The sequence below is a fragment of the Beta vulgaris genome, chromosome 8, assembly GCF_026745355.1.
Source record: "Beta vulgaris subsp. vulgaris cultivar EL10 chromosome 8, EL10.2, whole genome shotgun sequence".
Classification (NCBI taxonomy): Eukaryota; Viridiplantae; Streptophyta; class Magnoliopsida; order Caryophyllales; family Amaranthaceae; genus Beta; species Beta vulgaris.
Window position 1 is genome coordinate 251051 of NC_079209.1, and position 14299 is coordinate 265349.

At 33.6% G+C, this 14299-nt stretch overlaps 1 protein-coding gene across 1 annotated transcript; it reads left to right on the forward strand.

Moving 5' to 3' along the window:
* The first annotated feature begins 605 nt into the window (after positions 1 to 605).
* LOC104909110 (ADP-ribosylation factor GTPase-activating protein AGD5) lies at positions 606 to 5884 on the forward strand. The gene is made up of 11 exons (XM_010698308.4): positions 606 to 955; positions 1622 to 1680; positions 1784 to 1874; positions 2907 to 2961; positions 3075 to 3165; positions 3268 to 3595; positions 3981 to 4194; positions 4292 to 4515; positions 4796 to 4978; positions 5066 to 5124; positions 5528 to 5884. Exons 1-11 carry the CDS (start codon positions 641 to 643, stop codon positions 5658 to 5660), a joined length of 1752 nt encoding a protein of 583 aa, XP_010696610.2. The 5' UTR covers positions 606 to 640; the 3' UTR covers positions 5661 to 5884.
* The last annotated feature ends 8415 nt before the right edge of the window (positions 5885 to 14299 follow it).

The following is a 14299-nucleotide window of genomic DNA, read 5'->3' on the forward strand; positions in this document are numbered from 1 at the left end:
TTGCAAATTCAAACTATAAATCACGAATAATAAATCACAGTAAATAGAAAACCGAATTTCCAAACACTCAAAAGATAACTCAAATCAAACTCAATCCAAACTAACTCCTGTCTACCTCTACATCAAATACTTTTTTTTGATCCTATTATGAGGAGCTTTCCACCGAGTGAACTAATCTCATGAGGAGCATCCCTCCTCGCTGTGATTTTTTCCATACCCAAAGCTCGAATCAAAGATCTTGTTAATCAAGGAGCGAGAGGCCCATAACCACTGTACTCACGCCAGTCCCGTGGGTTACATCAAATACTTTATCTTCGAGAATACAACATTGATCAATTTAACAAATTTGATGATGTAAACTGGTGTGACTTGACTAGACAATAACCTCCAAATTAGAACACCAACACCGACCTTTCAATGAATATTAGCCAGCCAAAATCCTTGACCTTTCTCCATAAACAAAGTTTACTCTTCCAAGTAAATTAATTTGGTGTGCTCCTTTTTTATGTCTTTCATATGCTTATTTAAATTATGTTTATTAATTGGGTTAGTTGTCAACCATATGAGACATTCAGCCAGTTCAAATTTGCATACTAGTATACTTTAGTATAATATTAAATCAATTAAAAAGAATAATGAAATGAGAAACGGTTGCTTGAAACCAACCAACTTAAGGAGTCCAACACTTGATCAAACAAACCTCTTTTTGCGTTTTTCTTGTTATTCTTCTTCTCTATTTACACACTTTCTCTCTCTTAAACCATCATTAGATTCTCCCAACTTATTAGAGAGAGAAAGAGAATTTCATCTTCTTCATTCCAAAATCTTCTCTTTTTTAATTTTCTTTTTCAGTAAAACCCTTTTTATTTTCTTGGTTTTTGGCAAAAAAAATTTGGAGTTGAGTAATCAGAAAATGAACCCAAAACCTAAGGAGTTTAGTTCTAAGCACATCAAGGTTGGTAAAGAATAAGTTTTACCTTATAAATTGATTTGGATTGATTGTTTCTTGTTAACTAATATCAGTTTTTTTGAAGTAATTAATGAAATTAGAAGCTAGAAATTGTTTTTATTCCCTGAAAATAGGAGAATTAACTATGTTAATTTGGTATCTGCTTTGATTTTATTCATTGATAAGTAAATGGTAGTTCTTGTTTTGAGAGTTGGCAGTAATAATGGTGAGAAAAATCAGAGAAGTGGGATTTTTTTTTTGAATCAAAGATTGTTTTTTTTATTTATTTTATACATATGAGCCACCAAGTAGCCACGAAGGCCGTACAAGTATTGTACTATTGTTCATAGTATCTCAATCTTAACCACGCCAAGAAATCCTTGGTAAAGATTGTTATTTTAATTGAAAGGCAATGAGTGATGACCATTTCTCAATTATGTGTCTTTTCTTTCTGTTATTTGATAGAAAGAACACTTCTTGATAGCCCATTAGTTTTACATTTGAAAATGTAAACATCTGTAATTAATGAACTTCAGAAAAACTGGACCAAGAAATCATAAACCCTTTTTCTAATATTTATGCAAATTGTAGATGCTGTAGTTAAAATTATGTCACACTCACTTAAAGGTTTAAGATTTTAATATTGATATGGTAATATGATGTTGCCTGTAGATATTGGAGGGGCTTTTTAAGTTGCCAGAAAATAAAGAGTGTGCTGACTGCAGAAGCAGGTATGTGGGATTATGGGATACAAGCTAAAGTATGTCGCAAAATACAAGTAATTTTACAGAAAATAATCTCAACATTGACTTGGTTACAATGTGTTCCTTGCAGAGCTCCAAGATGGGCCAGTATAAATCTTGGTATATTTATATGCTTGCAATGTTCAGGAGTACACCGCAGTCTTGGAGTGCACATATCTAAGGTTTCTGTTTCTGCCAAATATTTGTGTTGGACAATTGTATTGTATTACTACTATATCTATATGGGTTTATTATGTGATGCATCGTGCATGTTTTTTTGCTTTGGGTGTATTTTCGTAACCCGTTTTCCTCTCGAGCATAGTACTGTATTGGATGAAACACGATTTCTAGGATGTTCGATTTTGTGATTTAGTGGATGAAGTTACTATGTTTAGATCACTTCAGTTCCTGCATTTGTAGATCAGAAATATCTATGTTATGGTTTGCTCTCTATGGAAAATTTGTAGCTTTACTTTCTTTTCTACACTCAACTTACACTCTAAAAAGCAAGAACTTGCAAGTTAATTAATGAGAGACAGCTTAAATAGCAAGCAAGGATGAGGTTGTGTTGTGATGAAGCATAAGTCATATTGTGTAGTTTTTTTCAGACTGACCATAGGAGATAATTTTTCAATTCACTTGGTGGTCAACTCATGTTTTGGATTAAGGCTTTGATATTTTTACTGTTTTTTCAAGTTACCAAGTTGGACTTATTGAATTCGTCTTTTTATATTTCGAATATACCCTAAATAATTTAACATTTATCCTATATCTCCCTCCATCTATGTCTTTCGTCTTGCTGGTATCGTCACATAAAGTAGGCTACGAGTTAAACATACTTTGAGTGCTATTTTTGATGTTATGAGTGCACGCCTAAAATAAATTGTTGGTTTTGAAAATCTTATCTTTAATCTTGCTGGTTTTATAGATGGTTAGTGGACATTGGATCATGTAATTTCTCAAACTAATTCTTGTTCAGGATTTGATATATCAGCTGAATCAGTAACTACTTTGATATATATATCATTTGAATTACCTTTCATCGGAAAGATCATTTTCCTAGCGGTTTTGCACTCATAGTGCTGCACCAAGTGATCTGTTATAGCACAATACTTAAATGGTGTTATTTTTTATTTGTCCTACATCCATATAATGAGCTGCTTCGAAATTAACTTGCTCGTACACAGTTTTATTAAGCATTCATCTTGTTGCAGGTGCGATCTGCAACTCTAGACACATGGCTTCCGGAACAGGTTGCTTTTATGCAATGTAAGTGCAACTCTAGTCAGAATTTTTCTATGTGATGTACAACCTTCTATAATTTGGCTTTGAGATGCTTATGCATGAACATTGACTGGTTTTTTCAACATTATCTTTTGCAGCCATGGGGAATGAAAAATCCAATGCCTACTGGGAAAAGGAGTTACCTCAGCACTATAATAGAGGTCAAATTGAAAAGTTCATACATGCAAAGTACGGTCTCATAGGAAAATTGGTATTGCGTGGTGTCATTTTTCTCTTTGTTTCTGCTGAAAAATATCTTGACCAAGTTTCTAATTCGAAATAACTTGTTAGGTATGTTGAGAAAAGATGGATTCCAATTGACAGTCGAGTCAAGTCACCCCCAAGAATTTTACAAAAATTAGGTTCTAGTCGTTCAGGAAGGCGTTTTGGCAGCATTGCAGAATGGACTAACAATCAACATTCATGTAAGGTGAGAAGAGATTGCTTAACGGGTGAAAGAGATGGGATAAGCTCGAGTCATGGCAGCGGTGAAGTGCATAAAGACTGTGCAGTCAATAAAAATCTTCACCAACAACCAGAGAAGAAAGAGAACAGTAAACCATCTAAGGATCCTGATGTGAAATGTGTTAATGGTGAACTTTCTAAAGTTCCTGCTCAGGTACTTTCTCTTTCTTTTCTTTGTATCATCTGTTTGTGGATTTGTAAATGTTTACAGAACTCTTTATTGAGACATCTTTGGTCAAAGTGCAAGTTACCTGGGGTACTACAACATTTGTCAAGGCCGTGACAAATATATTATGTGGGGTCTTGTGCCAATTAGAATAATTGTTCCCTAAAATTAAAAGTATGAAGCACAAATCCGTAATATAATATTAGATTCCATAAACTTATCTTATTTCCTTAATGTCTGACAATATAATGATGAACTTCAGATTTTGAAGGTCATTTTGCAGTCTGAGAGACGACCCTGACAGATGGATTATTAACATTCTAGTGCTGATTTAAATCAAAAGTTTGCTTAACAGGGTTGATACGTTGAACAGGTTGTCCCTAATGCAGCCCCTAAGGCCCCTAATGGAAGCTTGCTGAAGTCTGTACGAGAAGTCTCGAAAATCAAATCATTAACCGCTAATGCCATTCCTGCTGTCCCTTCTCCCAAAGTTGATTATGCTGACGAACTTTTCAAGAGACTATGCATCGATGATTCTGCGGACAATGACTCAAGTGCTGATACGAGTTCATGGGTTCATTTTGATTGTAATCTCGTCGCCCTAACTATCTTTTTAATTTAGATGCATTCTTTTCTCTTCTCATCCATCTTATCCTTTGTTTCTCAACTGACTTGTGATTGCAGCCGAACAAGAAGCATTTAAACCAGAGACAGAGATTGTTCAAAAACCAGATGTTCAAGAAGTGTTAATTTCTGAGGCAAGGTTGACTCCAAAATCTAGGGCGAGCAAAATCCACCCTGGACCGGAAATAGAGGATGTCCAAACGGCTATGGTGCCATTTGAAACTGGACATTTTAGCGAACATCAGAAAGATGTTACGAATAATGATAAAAGCCTTTCAGAAAAGGTACAAATCTCTCTCTTTCTGGTACATTCCACGTCTTTATGTTCTACAGTTCTGGACAGAAAGTCAGGCCTCATTTGATTGGTAATGGTAGGAAACAAGTTCTCTAAGAAAACTTAACTACTCCCTCTGTGCCGAAATAAGCTTGACAACTGTTAAAGATAGATGTTTCTGAATAACTTTTGTTACATTGGAAATGGTTGGTAGTTCACAATGTTTGGTCATTGTGCATGTTGTTAATCAGAATCAGTTACAGAGATAACAAAAAAATTTACATCTGCAGCCTAAATTGGTTTCTGCATCTTCCGTCCATCTACAAAGACTGGCAATGCTTGCTGAAGGTGTGTCCTTCAGAGATGCCCCAAGCGTTCCTGGTAGTATGCATCAAGGTATTGATAGTTTTCAACAGCATCAGCTCAATATAAACAGGGAAACTGTCCAATGCACAGCTGGAACTCAGATGCCGGTAACTGAGCTGACTCATAATATATCTGACGACTCATTAAGCATCTTTTGTTAATATTGGAGCGTATATTAATTTTACATGTCACAGATGCAAAATTTCCAACCAGTGAAGATGGCAGTAAATGCTGCTCCATACACCAAGTCCAGGTTAGAGCATGTTGGCATATTCAGAATTTGCTACTCATTTCAATCCAATTTCTGAAAACGATACAGATTCCTGAAAAAAATAATGATGCATGTGTAAACCTGGTTAATAAGAAAAATACATATATGATTTTTTTTTACCTATCGTTTTGGCCCTAAATTGACCAAACCAATGAACCAATACAAACTTTCTCCATCAGAAGCACCAAAGGCTTTATAACTTGATCCTACCCTTATGCTCATTGGGCTATCCTCCCCATTAACTAGGCCTGCACCCTGTGGCATTTGATTTAGAGCAATTTGTTATGATGTAACGCTTCGTTTCGAATCTTTAAAAGCACAAGAATCTGTTTAGTGAACAATGTTTACCTTACTGTGTATAAACTCGAACGATTTCTCCCTGCAGCTTGTACGCACCTGCAATTACAAACAATGGCATGTTGACCACCCCAGCTAGGGACCCTCCTGCAGCATTGCCAGTTTCAGGATACGACTACGACTTTTCGTTCCTAACCCAAGGGATGTTCACTAAGCGATAAGAGGGCATCGTCCTCCGAATTGCTAGAGATGATGTACAGGAAATAGATTGCCTCATTTGATTAATTGCATTGCTTTCAATGAGTTAGGTCACATTGTTTGTAAAATGCAACTCTTCCATTGTTCAGCTGGTTCCTTGGTTCACTTATTTGTGAGGATATATACTTATTCTCGTCTTTCTTTGGGAACCTTAAATTTTGATTCATGAATTTTAACCATTCCAACTTGGGTATGTTTGGGTGCATATAAAAATTGATTCAGAGGGGAAAATGTAGTCATTGGATTAGGCTTTTTTGCTACATATTTATATTTATTGTCTTCAACTAGATTTGTACACATTGATTAGAATAAGATAATCTTAACTTTCTTATAAACCTTTAGCTCATAAAGTTCGTGAAGACTGAAGACTATGCTGAGTTGTCTTCAAAGCCTTTTTTTTTTTTTTTTTTGACATCAGATAAACTTGCATTTAATAAAAACTGAATTACAACCTAGGGAACATACTAACCAAACATAAGAAAATCATCTTGAACAGGATTAGTTACTAAAACAGGGGGGAGGGGGCATAACATTTCTTCCGATAATGATAGCAGACGTCCTCAGTAAAGCATGATGAAAAGCCTTATTTCAGTAGCAATCTATCTTGGTATCTTATATCAAATTTGTCATAATTTTTGTGCAACTATATTGTAATAATTGATAATTAATTAGATGATTAATTATTTTTACACCAATGCACACCTTGGATAATCTATTTATTTAGTATGGTAAAAATCATGAGTAATTGATTGTTTTTGTAATACATAATCAAAACCAATATAACAAGATTTCATATATTTTTATAGTTGAGTTGTAATGATATGGTCAAAATTTGTAAAGTTTGACTACCTAAATGTCTATGGCTATTTTTTCTAGAAGAAAGAATATTATTACTAAATTAAAAGTGATCGGAAACGATAAATATGATATATTACCCAAAAATATTGCTTCAATCTTGCCGTAAATAGTGTTTGATAACTTTCATCTTTATTTAAAGTGGAAGTCTTTGTATGAACCGTTAATTCAGGTGACGCTTTCTCTAGTGAAAACGCTACCTAAAATAGCGGTTTTGATTTACTAGCCGCTGAGTTCCTTAGTAGTTTTGCGTCCCAATTTCTTTAAAAAATTGGTAGCTATATCTCCTATGTAAACAATACATTGAAAAGTTCATTTTCAATTTTGAAACAAAATAGGAATTGTTTTGTAGAATAGCATTATTAATTTTGCACCCAAAATCAGTACTACTCTCAACTTTAGATTCCCCAAAGTCAAACTAGAAAAGAGTATATGATGCACTATAACAACTCCAGATTCTGCAACATTATTAAAAAAGATTACGTGACATGGGGAAATCAAATTGAAAAGATTAATTAAATTAGCAATGAAGACCTTAAGAAATGTATGTAGTTTTTGTGGAATGCATGAGGAAGCAAGAAAGATATACAACCGACGTAATGTTCCACCAGAAAAAAGATCATAACAATTGAATGGTCTAATTAATGGAGTAATTAACGTTTTCAGATTTTCCTCATCAAAGATTCAGCTAATATGATCAGTATTTACAAGTAACGTGTTCCATGAGTATGGCAGGGTATGGGATATCAGAGTATATTACTATATATTACATAACTCCATTGAATCTAGCTCCATGACATGGACGGATGGACCAGCCCTCTTTTACACAATTACAAAACCTCACCTATATTTCATGCAAATTTTTGATGTTCTAAGTATTTGGTAGCCAATAATAAATGGTGAAAATAATGAAGTTGGATATTTTTGTGAATAATGTAACATATTTGTATACATAAGATAAGACTTTCCTTTGACTCCTGTGAGTTTGTGACAGAGGTCCGATTTTCATCCCTTGCATAAGGGAGGTTTACTATTATAGTGAAGACTTTAAATTTTGAGGAGGTTGTGGTTTTTCTTCTTGTATTGAGACAAGTTTCCACGTGAAAATCTCTCCTGCACTTTTAGTTCCTTATTGCTTATGTTTTATATGTCGCGTTATTTGGACAATAAGTTCCACATTGCAATTCACTCTCCCTCCTCTTGTAGTGTTCCTTCCGAGTTAACAGATACTCCTTAATTAAGTTTTGATCGAGCGTTATCATGTAGTAAAGTCGGTGATGTTGCCGGTATTCACACATTACTCAAGCTCCCTTAATTCAACTTATTTTAACTCATCTTAATTTACTTCAACTTTTTTTTAAACTTCTTATAAGATGCTAAAACCTATATATGAAATTATGTCAATTAATTTTGTTATGAAATAACTTCGAAAAAAGCTGAATAGAACAATTGCATATTGAGTACAATACTTATCTAATAAACGAAAAAAACTTACTAGCCTAATAAATAAACAAAGGTTAACAACGTAGTTACATAAGTTTTTGAAAGGAAACATATATTAGCCTTCTTTTTTTTTAAAAAAAACTAGTTTTTAGGTTCATGTTCATGGTATGCATCGTATAGTATATCCGGCCACCCGGGTGCATAATAAAATATTCATCGAGAAATACATTTAAAAAAAAAAAGTTGTCTGACCACTAACGACGACTTGATACTCGAATTTATATGCATGATTTGTCCATAAAACCTGTCATTAGTCATCCTCTCACTCTCCTCAGAAGATGCCAATCTCCCCATAAGACCATAACTAATTATCAACTGTTCATTGTCTACGAAAAAATATATGAAGAAATTTGTTCAACTGAGTGTTACGCTACATGTTTTGCCTTTAATAGTCAATCTCTCCACCGTCCATTATCCATCAACTGAAACTGGATATTATAACTGCCACTTATCTATAAACTCGTGCTGTCTCTTTAGGTGTTTTTTCAAAAACACATCCTTTTCTGACTATGAGGCATGTATACTTTTCTGAAAACTTGCTTCAAGGGCTAATGTCTCTCATAAATTCATAATATCAACCACTTTCTAACCATATAATATAAAGACCAATCAGACTTTTTAATTTGCAACTAATTATTCGTCAACTGATTGTTTTAAAATTACTTGAAATGTATACAGAGCAATGAAATAATTTTTAATCTAATATATGAATTTTAAGTTTTTCAAGCAATTATTGAGTCAAGTATTCCTCGATCCCTAAACTTCTCACTTTATCTAATGTCGACCGACCTCAAGTCAACTTGTTGTTGTGAATGTATTTTGATTTTGAATATTTTGTAGAAAAATGAGTGTATTATTATGGTATTTTATCATTTTAATAACTAAAAATGGACGTAAAAGAAACACGAGTTAAAAAAAATGGATGTCTTCTTAATAATCTTGAGACTCATTTTGGATCTAGATAAAGGTCTAAATTATTTGGACCTTGTTGGTTTGGGGCCAAATCAAAACTTTACATGTCTTGGTCTGGCTGGATCAGTCCTAGATTTGAGCCATGCTCATCCCTACATGAGACCCACCCTCGTTAAAGACAAGCAAGAGCCAAGAAGGATAAGTAAACTGAACATCTTCTTAACGAATAATTAGTTGCAATGTAATTACAAACAATCCGCTTAAAAAAAATACGTGCAAGCGATACCTAATTTTGTTTGTGTAATTTTTTCTTTTGGTAAATAAAGTGTACATTCATTATATATTAGAGTTCATAATATTACAATTAGAAATCAAGGGTTGAATACGGCCACTTGGAGGGTATACACTTTACTAACATAAAGTAACTCCAACCATATAAATTATATCCTACTAAAATTTATATATATTTTAAACAATGAAAGGGCCTTAGTTATATTCAAGCTAATTATGATAACGATATATAGACTTGTTGAGATGTATTTATCATCTTCTTAGTCCATGCATGTGACTTGTTGGCCTCGTCATCTTGAATGTGTTAATAAGAATAATAATAACAATATAATAATTGCTTTCATGTTCATTCCAGGATAATTTTGGGTTGCACGAGAAATGAATAAATTAAATGGGGTATTTAAGGGCTTTTTAAGACAACAGAATTGGTACCAAGCACCCGTACTACGTTACAAATAATATGGGCAACTTTGAGAAGGTTTCGGTACAAAAATATAATCGAGTACAGCGTAGTGAGAAAATTCCCCAAAAACAGCTAAAATTGAAGGTTATAATACACGATTTTGGACTTTTTCCCGAGCTCGAGATTTGGACGCCATGGGATGGCTCCTAGGGTCATGGGAGATCATTAGAAGGACTCACATGGCTTGGAACGTATCTATAATGCTTTCACGTTTATTTCGAGGCAATTTTAAGTTGCACGACAAATAAATAAGGTATTTAGAGGCTTTTTGAGCCAACGCATATGGTACCAAACACCAGGGCTACGTTAAAACTTATAAGTCATATTGGCACCCATAGGAATGTTTAGGGAGAAAATCATGACTGATGCCGGAGGAGTCCAAAAATGCACCAAAAACAGCCAAAATTGAAGGTCATAACTCATAATACACATTTTCGGACTTTCTCGGGGCCCGGGCTCTGGATGCCATGAGATGTCTCCTAAGGACATGGGAGGTAATTAGATAGGACTTCCATGACTTGGAACGAATATATAAATGTTTTCACGTTCATTTCGAAGTAATTTTGAATTACACGAGAAATGAGTAAATGGGGGTACTTAGAGGTTTTTTGAGGGTACGCAAATGGTATCAAATACGTGGCTACTCTAGAAGTCATGTCGGCACCCCTAGGATGTATGGTTTTTGGGCAAAAAATAGACCTAGCTTGGAGGAGTCTAAACATACCCCAAAACAACCAAAATTGAAGGTTATAATACACGTGAAAGCATCCATATATTCGTTATTACAAGCCCAACATTCGAACATGGTTAGCAGGTTGAAGTTGTTGCGATGATTCCACCTGGATATATTGCAAATACTATTAGGTTTCTAAATAATATTCTTGAGAGAGATTGTAATTAACGGGCTTGTGAGATTGAAGTTCGCTAATATTTGGCGAAGGATTAGTGAACCTTTGGTGGTTTTTCCTCTACTTATTAAGGAAAGGTTTTCCATGTAAAATTTACATTATTGGTTATCGCTCTCATTTTCACACTTTAGAAATATTCATGTAATTTATTGTTTTAATTTCTTTCCACAAAAACCATGAAATGACATCACTTTGAAAAAGTACCTTCGTTTTAGACTTTTTACCAACTATGTGAAAATTGAAATACTTGAAAGCTCGGACTTCTACCCTTAGAGCATACACAATGGTTAATCCAAAATTTTGGATCATCAATTATTTTAATATTTCCTCTCTCTTCCACCTTACTTATGATCTATCATTAGTTTTTATGTTTTTTTTACCCACAATGGATGATCTACAATTTAGGCTTTTTAACCATTGGATTGCTTTTCTTAATGCCATTAGATTGTTGCCAACTCATCATACATGGGGCCTACTAATTATTCTCTTTCATGAGCTTCAACTATGATCCAACAATAATCGGATCATTGTAATGATCTGATCATCCTTCTCTCTATCCTCTTTTTTTCTCTCTCCTAATTCTTTATAATATTTTTCTCCCTCTCTCCTCATGATCTAGCTTGTAGATCATCCAATGGGCTCACTCTTAACTTCACGCCATATCACAATATCACTAGACTACAAATTTATAATCATACAAGGAGAAAGGTCATGCTACTAAATATCTAATTTAATATGCTAATCCTAAGGATGGAGTTACTCTATATTGTAAAACAAAAACAAAAACCTCTAGAATATTGTATTAGTAGTATATGAAAATGCAATTTATTACGACCTTTGTTTTTTTAAGTTGATCCTTTTTCATTTGGCATACATGTCAATCCACTATTTAAAACCTTTATATCTCTAATTATCAGATAAGAAAAAATTACAAAAAGTTGATATTATGAAAATATACATGAAGATAAATGTAATAAGATTTCACATGACTATATTTTTTCTTAAGTACAAATTACAAAAAGATATTAAAAGTTACACATATAAATAGTGTCAAAAATCAAAATGAATCATCGTATATATGCAAATGAGTGGGGTCTGGGGTTGGGCGTTAGAGAGAAGCATGAACAATAGTACACTTTTTTCTCGTTCAAAAAAAGAGGCAAGCAAGGAAAATGATAGAAAGTGGTTTATCTTTTTGTTTATAGTAAGGCATACAGATACAGTTGCAACTTACAAGTATTGCAAACTCTGCTGGCAAAACACTGGCAAGTGGCAATAACAAAAATGGTCGGCATTCAACAGAGAATGGGGCGGGAGCACGTGCATAGCGCATGGGCCCGCGCCACCTTATTGGTCCTCAGTCTCTGGATCCTCCAACACATCCCCCGCAAGTTTACAGTTTCTAACATCATCTTTAAGATCATTAATTACTTTAGTATTTCTATGAGATACATTTTACCTTTTACAACTTACATGAGATACCTTTCAGTTTCCAAAATCATATTTGGTTAATGAATTACATATAATCATTTAATAACGTCCTCTTCTTAAGAAGAAAAGGTATCACAAGTCACAAGAGATATACTAGAACCGATTGTTATATATTATTTGTTTATGTAATGTGCTTCACCTCAATCTCAAATTCTCAATTTCAGTTGAAATACAATACATGTTACAATACCATAACTTTAGAAAATCGATTTTTTGCAATATTATTTTTAATCGAATCGATTCCATTCATTTGTGATTAATATGTTGCTAACTAACTAGTCCTCATTCGAACAATTAGCCAAAACACAAAAATTTGTTGAGACTAGTGGAAGAGGTAATGTAAACAAAAAGAGTAATTAATTTTGAAGTTCTAAGCAATTATTTTTGGGCCGATGTTGATTATGACATTTAATAGTTATTAGGAGTATATAGTGAAGCAAATTTTAGAGGTATATGATGCAATTTTGCAAATATCACATAGATCATGTGACTTTTGAAATATTGAAGGCAGGGGCGAAGGGAGGGGGTTTTGACAGGGGCCATGGCCCCCCTCCCCTTGTCAAATTTCTATAGAAAAGTGGTGAAAATCTCGGCCCTCCACACTTGCGATTAGTTATATTGGCCCTGTAGGTTATATCAGCCCCCCTAGCTTATGTATTCTGGCTTCGTCCCTGATTGAAGGGTACCTCATAAAAACCTTAGGAGTGTTACATCTTGCACCACTTTATTCTTACATAAATTATCTGATCCATCAAATAGTCTTTTAATCTATCCATCCAACCAAAATTTTTTTTTAACAAATAAGGCCTTAATGGAGCTAAGGAAGAAGGGGACAGAGAATAGTATAAAATTTAAGGTTTGGGCAAACTTCTAAAAGTGTCAACTTTGAGTTTTCCAATTCTCTAACAAAAATAGTGCCATGTGAGTGTGTTGCGCTGCGCATAATCATTTGTTGTTCCAATGAAATTTCATGTTATTATTATCCACCTGAGCCCCTTTTTACCTCGAGAAAAAAGATGCACTAACATTTAACGGTCGAAACTCGAAATAATCATAGAAACCCGGCCTTGACTTGGTCTTCCTCAAGTCGATAAGATTGCTAAATTTAGGTAATTTTTTTTCTTCAAGTGGATTAGGTAAAAGTTTTTGGTGATGGTTCAAGTCCTTGAGAGAATCTTATAGAAAAAGTGATTTATATTATCTAGAAGAGAAAAAAGGAAAGGAAGTGATTCATCACATGAGACTTAACATCATATATGCTCTTTAGGGGGTGATTTCATGTGATTTTTATCGGACTATATATATTTACATAATTACTACTAGTTTTATATACACGCTATGTGACGTAGGACGGTTGGCAGATAAATTCGATAAGGAAGCGCGACGAAAACTGAACTGCGCTAATTGGGCCGACGGAGTCCGATTGCTTATTGTGATACCTTTTCTGAAGCGGAACGGCCCAACGAGTCAAACTCACTGCTATGCGGTGATGTATAGGCTTTTTAAGCCATCCGGGTTCGTTTAAGGCCCGAAATAGGCATTTTAATTATTTCCGAATTTTGTTATTTCCTTAATTACGTATTAGGATTTTGTTTTACGTATTTAAACATTATTAGGTTAATGTTTGGAGGCAGTTTTTGACTTTTAATAATATCACTGAGTTTTTACTCTTTTCTGGTGGATTCCGGAGTTCTACAAATTTATCGCTTGTAAATCTGTGTGTTCTTGATTCGAGATTAGCGCTTGCTTTTTATATATAACAGAAATATATATACGATTATCTCGATTTTTTTTATTAAGGTAGGTAGTTAACTTTAATTTTCCTTTTTCTATTTTTTGGTGTCCCATATATATATATATATATATATATATATTATATATATATATATATATATATATATATATATATATATATATATATATATATATATATATATATATATATATGTTGCTTTATATAATAGAAATATAGACAAATATATACAGTGATAATAAGTAGGACACCAGTTTGCATATGATTTTAATATTTGGTAAAAAGAAAATGATATGCTAGACCTAATTAAATAAGTTGATATTTAATTATTGTAAACTGAAACGTAAGACTTACAGAAAATTTAATTTCTTGCAACTCATCATACATTAGTCATTATCATAGAATATATAAATATATGTCGACTGG